We start from the raw sequence: 9203 nt of genomic DNA, 5'->3' as shown, positions 1-9203 counted from the left end.
CTCCTCCAGCGCGCGGAGTCTCCCCAGGCGCCGCGAGCCGGCGGGAACCCTGCAGGCTGGGGTGGCCGCGCCGGCACCGGACCGAGGCGCGCTCGCGGGGCAGCCCCTCCGCAGCGCGTCCGTTCTCCGTCGGCTCCTGCCCCTCTCCGGGTTTCCGCCCGCCGGAGCCCGAGCTCCTTTCCCGCGCGGCCGTCGTGAGGCGGCCGCCGGCGTTCCCGCGAGGGGCCGGGCGATGTCTGCGTGGGGGTCCCGGCCCGCGGTCCTCGGCCTCGGGTCCCGCCCGCTCCGCCTCCTCCTCCTCTTTCAGCTGGTCGCGGGGCGCTGGGTCCCGGCCGGCGCGGGGGGCGGCGCGCCTGGAGGTGAGGCTGGGCGGCCGGGGGGCAGCGCCTGCGTTCGCCCTCGGAGCACGGCCGGGGGTCCTGGGATTGCGGGCCGGCGGGGGGGAGCGCAGAAGGGGCGGGGGGCGGGGACGGGGGTCGCGGGGCGGCGGGATCCGGGGATTGCGAGGGGCCGAGGGGGGAGCGCAGAAGGGGCGGGGGTCGCGGGGCGGCGGGGTCCGGGGCCCGGGAGGCACGCGGCGGCCGGGGCGCGGGGCGGCGTCGCGCAGTGCCCCAGCTGCGGCTCGCGCGGAGCGGCTCGGTGCCGAGGCCGGTTCGGACCTTCCTCCGCGGGCTCGGGCGGGGGTTCAGGCCGCGCGCCCAGCTGGTTGGCTCAGACTCCGGGAGGCCGCTTGGGGATGTGTCCCGTGACCCGCGTCACCGGAGACCGCTGGGTGACAGCGGGGACGCGGCCTCCACTTTTCGGGGTCCCAGAGGCCGCCGGGACCCGCGGGGCCCTCCGTCCGCGCCCACGTCGCTCCGGTACTCACTGGCGTGCGGCCGCTTCAGGCTTAGCGCGGGGCCGCCCCGCCCCGCCCCGTCCGCCGTCGCCCCGCGGGGCAGGTGTTCCTTGGGCGGTGCCGGCCGCTGCCCGCCGGTGGCCCCGAGAGCCGCGTTGGGGCCGGGATAGAAGCAGCGGCACAAAGTGCGCGTCTCCAGGTTCGGGCCGCGCCGTTTCGGAGCCCCGTGGCGCGCTCCCGGCGCAGGAGCGGGAGGACGAGCGCCGGGTTCGCGTCGGTGCGCGGCTCCCGGGAGTCCGCATTGAGGGGCGACCGTCGTCAGGGGCCGGCGGGACCTGGCCGCGCCCGCGGTGAGCCGTGGCTTCCGGTCCCGAGGCTCGAGCGGCTTCGCGCGGGCGGGACGCGTGCGGGGGCGCGGGGAGGACGGCGGCTCGCGCTCCCGCGGGCGGTGCGGTGCGGTGCGGGCCAGACCCGAGGGCCACAGGCCCCGCACCCTGACGCGCTGTGGGCGAGCGCTAGGCGGTGGCGGCAGCCGTGTGCCCCGCGTGGCGCGCAGGGTCCTGGTGGTGCGGCCCGAAGCCCGCCCTTGAAGCAACGTCACGTTCTGCCGCGTTTGTTTCCTCTTTGCCCGCGGGAGCTCCTCGGGACCCGGGGCTCGTTTTCTGGTTCACTTCAGTTCGCGTGTCCCCGGAGTGTCAGGTGTGCCGCAGGGGGACCGGTGCTCGGGTGACCCGGTCAGCGGCCCCACCGCTGCCCCTGCTCTGCCGACCGCCCGCGGTCCTCCGTCGCGCAGAGAAGAGCTGGGACGCGGCTCGGAGCCGGCGTGGGGCGGGCGTCCGGGAAAGCTCTGCGCAGGACGCCGGGGCCCGAGCCTCTCCGGGGGGCCGGAGCCTCTCCGGACCGTGAAACCAGGGGTCGCCTGGCTTCCCGCTGCGGCGCCACCACCCCGAGACCGTGTGCGCTCGCGGTGCGCGGTCACGGGGAACAAAGCGAAACTGTGCACGACGGGGTGCGCGACGGGGGTGCGGACGGGGGTGCGGACGGGGTGCGGACGGGGTGCGCGACGGGGGTGCGGACGGGGTGCGCGACGGGGATGCGGACGGGGTGCGCGACGGGGGTGCGGACGGGGTGCGGACGGGGTGCGCGACGGGGGTGCGGACGGGGTGCGCGACGGGGGTGCGGACGGGGTGCGGGACGGAGGTGCGCGACGGGGGTGCGGACGGGGTGCGCGACGGGGGTGCGGACGGGGTGCGCGACGGGGGTGCGGACGGAGGTGCGCGACGGGGGTGCGGACGGGGTGCGGGACGGGGGTGCACGACGGGGGTGCGGACGGGGTGCGGGACGGGGGTGCACGACGGGGGTGCGGACGGGGGTGCGGACGGGGTGCGCGACGGGGGTGCGGACGGCGTGCGGGACGGAGGTGCGCGACGGGGGTGCGGACGGGGTGCGCGACGGGGTTGCGGACGGGGTGCGCGACGGGGGTGCGGACGGGGGTGCGGACGGGGTGCGCGACGGGGGTGCGGACGGGGGTGCGGACGGAGGTGCGGACGGGGGTGCGCGACGGGGGTGCGGACGGGGTGCGCGACGGGGGTGCGGACGGGGGTGCGGACGGGGTGCGGACGGGGTGCGCGACGGGGGTGCGGACGGGGTGCGCGACGGGGATGCGGACGGGGTGCGCGACGGGGGTGCGGACGGGGTGCGGACGGGGTGCGCGACGGGGGTGCGGACGGGGTGCGCGACGGGGGTGCGGACGGGGTGCGCGACGGGGGTGCGGACGGGGGTGCGGACGGGGGTGCGGGACGGAGGTGCGCGACGGGGGTGCGCGACGGGGGTGCGGACGGGGTGCGCGACGGGGGTGCGGACGGGGGTGCGCGACGGGGGTGCGCGACGGGGGTGCGGACGGGGTGCGGGACGGGGGTGCGGACGGGGTGCGCGACGGGGGTGCGCGACGGGGGTGCGGACGGGGGTGCGGGACGGAGGTGCGCGACGGGGGTGCGCGACGGGGGTGCGGACGGGGTGCGGGACGGAGGTGCGCGACGGGGGTGCGCGACGGGGGTGCGGACGGGGGTGCACGACAGGGTGCACGCTGGCTCCCGAGTGTCGCAGGGGCTTGGGCTCCGCCTCCAGCACCCTCGGACGCCCCCGCCCGCCTGCTGGACGCTGGACCCTAACCCTAACCCTAACGGAGAGGGCGGCGGACGCTTCGGTCCCTTCGCCGTCATTGCTCTCGTATTACATTTCGTCGTTTTCGTATTTATCTTAGAACTGTTTTATTTTTCCCACAAACGACCCTATTCATCGAGTAGAGCGAGCGGGGAGAGGGGCAGAGGGAGAGAGAGGAGCGGGCCCTGCTGACCCCCGATGGGGACCTGACCCCGCGACTCCGCGTCTCCGACCGAACCGCCCCGGCGCCCCCAGTACGATCTTAGGATTTTCACTTGTTTCTTACGGTTCTCTGTGGCCAGTCCTCAGGGGAGGAAAAGAAGTCGAGTTCGCCGGCGGCCGCACCTACCGGCCGGCGGGAAACCGCGGAGTCTGAAGCGGCTCCAGAGGCAGCTTTGTCCGCACTGAAGAGCAACGCGGCGCCTGGCCGGCTCAGCCGGGACAGCGCGGGACTCTTGACCTCGGGGTCACGAGTTCGAGGCCCACAGCCGGGGGTAGAGAGTATGAAAAATAAATTAAGAACTTAGAAAGGGGAATAATTAGTCCATTAATACGAGCCTTTTTACCTGACCTGACCACGATCGGGCGGCAGTGTACGCGGGTCAGTCGCTGGTCAGTTATACTTCTTGGCTGTGGGGCAGCTTAAGTGGTTGAAACTTTATTTTTAGTATATGTGGTAAGACGTTCTGCCATGAAAGGGGGAGTAAAATAGTTGTTTCGGGGAAAACAAGAGCTGTGAAGGATTTTTTTTTCTTGTCACCTTTAGTTTCCTTCATCCACATTTTCAGAAGCTAACGGGAACGCGCACGTCGTGCTGTCCTCTCTCCTTTTGTGCCGGCGTCCGCCAGTCTCTGGGCGCTTCAGGTCCCCTGGCAGACCTTTCGCATTACTTGAAATCACACACGAAACACAGTCGCACTCTGGGAGCTCGCCTGGGAGCACCCGGCAGGCCGGGTTCCGTCTGTGCATCTCCCGATGTACCCGACTTACTAATGTAGCCGAGCGATGGAACTTTGAAAGGTTTTCAGTCATTCATCAGAATAGAGATCTTTTATCCTGTAATCTACAAATTAGGTCTAGCAAGCAATTTTTTATAATTAGGGTATGAGTTTTTAGCACAGTAATTTCAGTACGGAACATTTTTCTTCTCATCGTAGTCTTTTCCCTTAAAAAGTGAAATTAGTTTTCTCCGATGTGATTTTAAGTTAATATTCAATAAGCGTGTCTTAACAATGTGAGTTGGCAAATTTGGAATAGTTGTGAAAAAAGTTTATGACCTGTTTGTCTAGAAGTCTAGGCTCCAGAACAGCATGGGTATAGTTCTAAAATGACAGTCGGATAGAAGAGAGTATTTTAGCGATCCTTTTCTGCTCTTCAACTAAAATTTTCATTTAGAGGATCTGTTTCCATTTTGGGGAGTACATGATATTGTTTCTTCTGTGTTTAATTCAGAAAACTTATCTTTTTTTCCCCTTAAGTAGAATTATAAAACCCCCTTAAAAATTATTTATTTATTTATTTATTTGAGTGAGAGAGAGAGAGAGAGAGAACATGAGAGAGATCAGTGGGAGAAGCAGACTCCCTGCCGAGCAGGGAGCCCGATGTGGGACTCGATCCCAGGACGCCAGGATCGTGACCTGAGCCAAAGGCAGTCACTTAACCAACTATGCCACCCAGGCGCCCTATAAAACCCTCTTACCAGTAAAAAGAGCAATTAAATATAAATATTTGAATTCTGACAAAAAAGATAGCATAAGGGCGCCTGGGTGGCTCAGCGGGTTAAGCCTCTGCCTTCGGCTCAGGTCATGATCTCAGAGTCCTGGGGTCGAGCCCTACATCGGGCTCTCTGCTCGGCAGGGAGCCTGCTTCACCCTCTCTCTCTGCCTGCTTCTCTGCCTACTTGTGATCTCCGTCTGTCAAATAAATAAATTTAAAAAAAAAGATAGCATGAACTTTTTTTTTTGAAGCATGTCATCTACTATGTTTTGACAGTTACACAAATATTTACACCAAAGTGTGATAGGGGCTTTAATAGAAACATGACAGGAATAACAGAACGGCCAGGAAAGCATGGTCAATTCTCTACAAAACATTCCGTCCACCTCTGGGCCTTAGAGGCCTGGTTCTCGCTCAAGGAAACAGGTTCCTCTGTCCTCCTGTCCAATGCCGCTTACTTGTACACTGTCCCATAGGGCAGAGCCTGGAATGTGGGCACGTTAGCTCTCCACTGCCATGTCCACACTATTACCTCTTTCTTCCCTTCTGAACAGAATTTTTTTTTTTTCCTAACAGGAGTTTACAGGTTTGATGCAAAACACCTAGCAGCAGCTGGTCACTGCTAACAATGTAGTGTAGTGTCCATCCAGATTGTTCTCTGTGCATGTGTGGTTTTCTCTGGTGTGTGCAAGCTTTCTGGGATAATGTAGTCCAACTTATTTATTTTTGCTTTTGTTGCTTTTGCTTTTCGTGTCGGATTCGGGAAATTATCGCCAAGATCTTTGTCAAGGAGCTTACCACCAATATTTTCTTCTACGAGTTCTGTGGTTTCAGATCTGACGTTCAAGTCTATAAACCGTCTGAGTTAATTTTTGTGCCTGGTGTAAGAAAGTGGTCGGGTTTCATTTTTTTGCATGTGGCTGTCCAGTTGTCCCAACACCATTTATCAAAGAGACTGTCCTTTCCTCCTTGTATATTCTTGGCTCCTTTGTCCTAAGTTAATTGACCATAGAAGCATGGGTTTATTTCTGAGTTCTTTATTCCGTTCCACTGATCCGTGTGTCTGGTTTTATGGCGATATATACTGTTTTAATTACTAAAGATTTGTAATATAGTTTGAAACCCGGGAGGGTGATGCCTCCAGCTTTGTTCTTTCTCAAGGTTGCATTGCCTATTCGGGCTTTTTATGGATCTGTACAAATTTTAGGATTATTTGTTCTATTTCTTTGAGAAATGCCATTGGAATTTTGATAGGGATTGCGTTGAATCTGCAGATCATTTGGGGTAGTATGGACATTTTAACAGTATTCTTTCAATCCATGAGCATGGACTATCTTTCCATTTGTTTCTGTTGTCTTCCATTTCTTTAATGTCTTGTAGCTCTCAATATATAGGTGTTTCATCTCCTTGGTTAAATTCATTCCTAGGCATATTTTTTTCTTTTGATGCAATTGTAAATGGAAGGTTTAAAAAACATTGCTCTTTCTGATAGTCTGCTATGGAAAGGCAACCGATTTTTTTGTTATGTTGATTTTGTACCCTGCAGTTTTACTTAATTTGTTTATTCTAACAGCTTTTTGGTGGAGTCTTTAGGGTTTTCGATATATAACATCATGTCACCTGGAAATAACGACAGTTTTACTTCTCCTTTGCCAGTGTGCGTACCTTTTATGTCTTGTTCTTGCTTCATCGCTCCGGCTTAGACTTCCAGTACTGCGCTGAAAAAAAGTGGTGACGGTGGGCATCTGGGTCTTAGTCCCGGTCCTGGAAAGCTTTTCACTGTTGTGTATGGCACTAGCTGTGGGCTTGTCATCTATGGCCTTCATGATGTGGAGGTGGGTTTCCTCGGTGTCCACTTTGTCGGAAGTCTTTGTCATGAATGGATATTGAGGTCGGTCAAGTGCTGTTCTGCATTCATTGAGATGATCATGTGATTTTTACCCTTCACGTTGTTCATGTGGTGGATCCCACTGACTGGTGGGCGGGTGTTGGACTGTCCTTGTAGCCCTGGAGTAAATCCCCCTTGATCGTGTTGAATGATCCTTTAGTATGTTGGTGACTTGGTTTGCTGCTGTGTAGCTGAGGGTTATTGCATCTGTGTTTGTCAGGGATGTGGGCCTGTAACTCTCTTTTCTGTGGCCTCCTTGTCTGGTTTTGGTTTCAGACTAATGTTGGTCTCGTGGAATGAGCGTGAAAGTGTTTCTTCCTCTTCTATTTTTGGAAGAACTTGAAAGTTGGAGAAGGATTGGTAATAATTCTTTGAATGATTGGTAGAATTCACCAGTGAAGCTAGTGAATTTATCAGAGAGACTGTCCTAGATTTTTCTTTTCTGGGAAGTTTTAAATTACTGATTCAATCTTCTTACTAATTATCAGTCTGTTCACATTTTCTGTGTCACCATGATTCAGTCTCAGTAGGTTGTGTGTTCCTAGGAATTTACCTGTTCTAGGGTGTCTAGTTTGTTGGCATGTAACTGTTTGCAGTAGTCTTTTATGAGCCTTTGTATTTCCGTGGTGTCATTCATAACATTTCCTGTTTCATTTCTGATTTTATTTATTTGGGTCCTCTTTTTTCCTTGATGAGTCTACCTAAAGGTTTATCAGTTTTGCTTATCTTTCAGGGAATCAGCTCTTTGTTTCATTGATCTTTATTTTTTAGTCTCTTTTTTTATTTATTTCTTCTCTGATCTTCATTATTTCCTTCTTTTTAACTTTAGGCTTTGTTCATCTTTTTCTGACTTCTTGAAGTGTAAAGTTATGCTGTTTATTTGAGACTTTTCTTATTTCTTGAGATAGACATTAATAGCTAGGAACTTCCCTCTTGAAGTTCCCTCTTGAAGTTCAGCCTCATCTGTTTTTGCTGCATCCCACAGGTTTTGGTATTTATATTTCCATTTTCATTTTTCTCAGCATTTTTTAAATTTCTCTTTTGAATTCTTCTTCAACCCATTAGCTGTTTGATAGCATGCTGTTTAATCTCTACATACTTGTGAATTTTCCAGTTTTGCTCTTGTAATTAATTTCTAGTTTCATGCTGTTGTGGTCAGAAAAGATTCTTGACATGATTTTAATCCTCTTAAATTTATTAAGACTTGGTTTGTGGCCTACCATATGATCTATCCTGGAAGAATATATATTCTTTTGCCTTGGACAGAATATTCTGTACATATCTAGGTCTGTCTGGTCTAATGGGTCCTTTAATGCTGACATTTTCTTGTTGCTTTTCTGTCTAGATGCTCTAGCCATTTATGTAAGTGAGGTATTCAAATCCCTTACTATCATTATATTGTTATCTATGTCTCCTTTTAGATCTGTTAATATTTGCTTTATATATTTAAGTCCTCCCAAGTTGGGTGAATGAATATTAACAGATATTAATAATAACAAATATTAACAAATATCACATCCTTTTTTTTGGATTATCCTCTTTGTCATTATGTATCAACCATGTTTGTCTTTTTAAAAATTTTTGTTTACTTATTTATTTAAAGTACACTCTGTGCCCATTGTGGGGCTCGAACTCACAACCCTAAGATCAAGAGTTGCAGGCCCCCCTCCTGAGCGGGTCAAGCAGCCCCATATTTGTCTTTAATTACAGTCTTTGTTTAAAGGCTGATAGAAGTATAGCTGCTCCAAGTGTTTTTGGTTTCTGTCTTCATGGCATCTCTTCCATCCTCACTTTCCATCTGTGTGTGTCCTTACATCTAAAGTGAGTCTCTCGCAAGCAGCACATGGATGGGTGTATTGTTTCTAAACCATTCAGCCACTCTGCCTTTTGATTAGAGAATTTAATCTGTTTACATTTAAAATAGTTATTGATAGGTATGTACTAATTGTTGTTTGGTTAATTGCTTACTATTTTTGTAGTTCCTCTCTTGTTCTCTTCCTTCATAGTTTAATGATTTTCTTTAGTGGTGTATTTTTATTCCTTTCTCCATCTTTCTTGTATGTATAATAGGTTTTAGCTTTGTGGGTACCATGAGGCTTACATGTAACAACCTATGTCTTTAACAATCTGTTTTAAGTTGGTAACAACTTAAGTTTGATCCCATTCAAAAGGTTAACTTTTTTTTTTTAAGATTTTATTTATTTATTTGACAGAGATCACAAGTAGGCAGAGAGGCAGGCAGAGAGAGAGGAGGAAGCTGGCTCCCCACTGAGCGGAGAGCCCGATTTGGGGCTCGATCCCAGGACACTGAGATCATGACCCGAGCTGAAGGTAGAGGCTTTAATCCACTGAGCCACCCAGGCGCCCCAAAGGCTAACATTTTTATGCTTTCTCTGACCCATGTTTTATGCTTTTGATGTCACATTTTGCATTTTTTTAGCCTTCAGTGTCTCTTAACTAATTATTGTAAACATAGTCATTTTTACAACTTTTGTCTTTTAGCTTTCACACTGGTTTGTAAGTGATTGACTACTTTTACTATATATCTACCTTTGCAATAGATTTATTGAGATTTATTCTTTCATATAATTTCTTGTT

At 53.5% G+C, this 9203-nt stretch overlaps 1 protein-coding gene across 1 annotated transcript in view; it reads left to right on the top strand.

The window, feature by feature from the left end:
- Positions 1-232: 232 nt before the first annotated feature.
- Positions 233-9203, top strand: part of CHRNA5 (cholinergic receptor nicotinic alpha 5 subunit) — a gene marked incomplete at its 5' end in the record, with an annotated part of 41474 nt that continues 32503 nt past the window's right edge. Inside the window, one exon of the mRNA XM_080808828.1 lies at positions 233-359. Within this exon, the coding sequence (XP_080664954.1) occupies positions 233-359 (127 nt within the window). The remainder of the gene's footprint in view (positions 360-9203) is intronic.

This window comes from Martes martes (assembly GCF_963455335.1).
Source record: "Martes martes genome assembly, chromosome: 7".
NCBI classification, from domain to species: domain Eukaryota; kingdom Metazoa; phylum Chordata; class Mammalia; order Carnivora; family Mustelidae; genus Martes; species Martes martes.
This window is presented reverse-complemented; position numbering and strand designations above follow the sequence as displayed.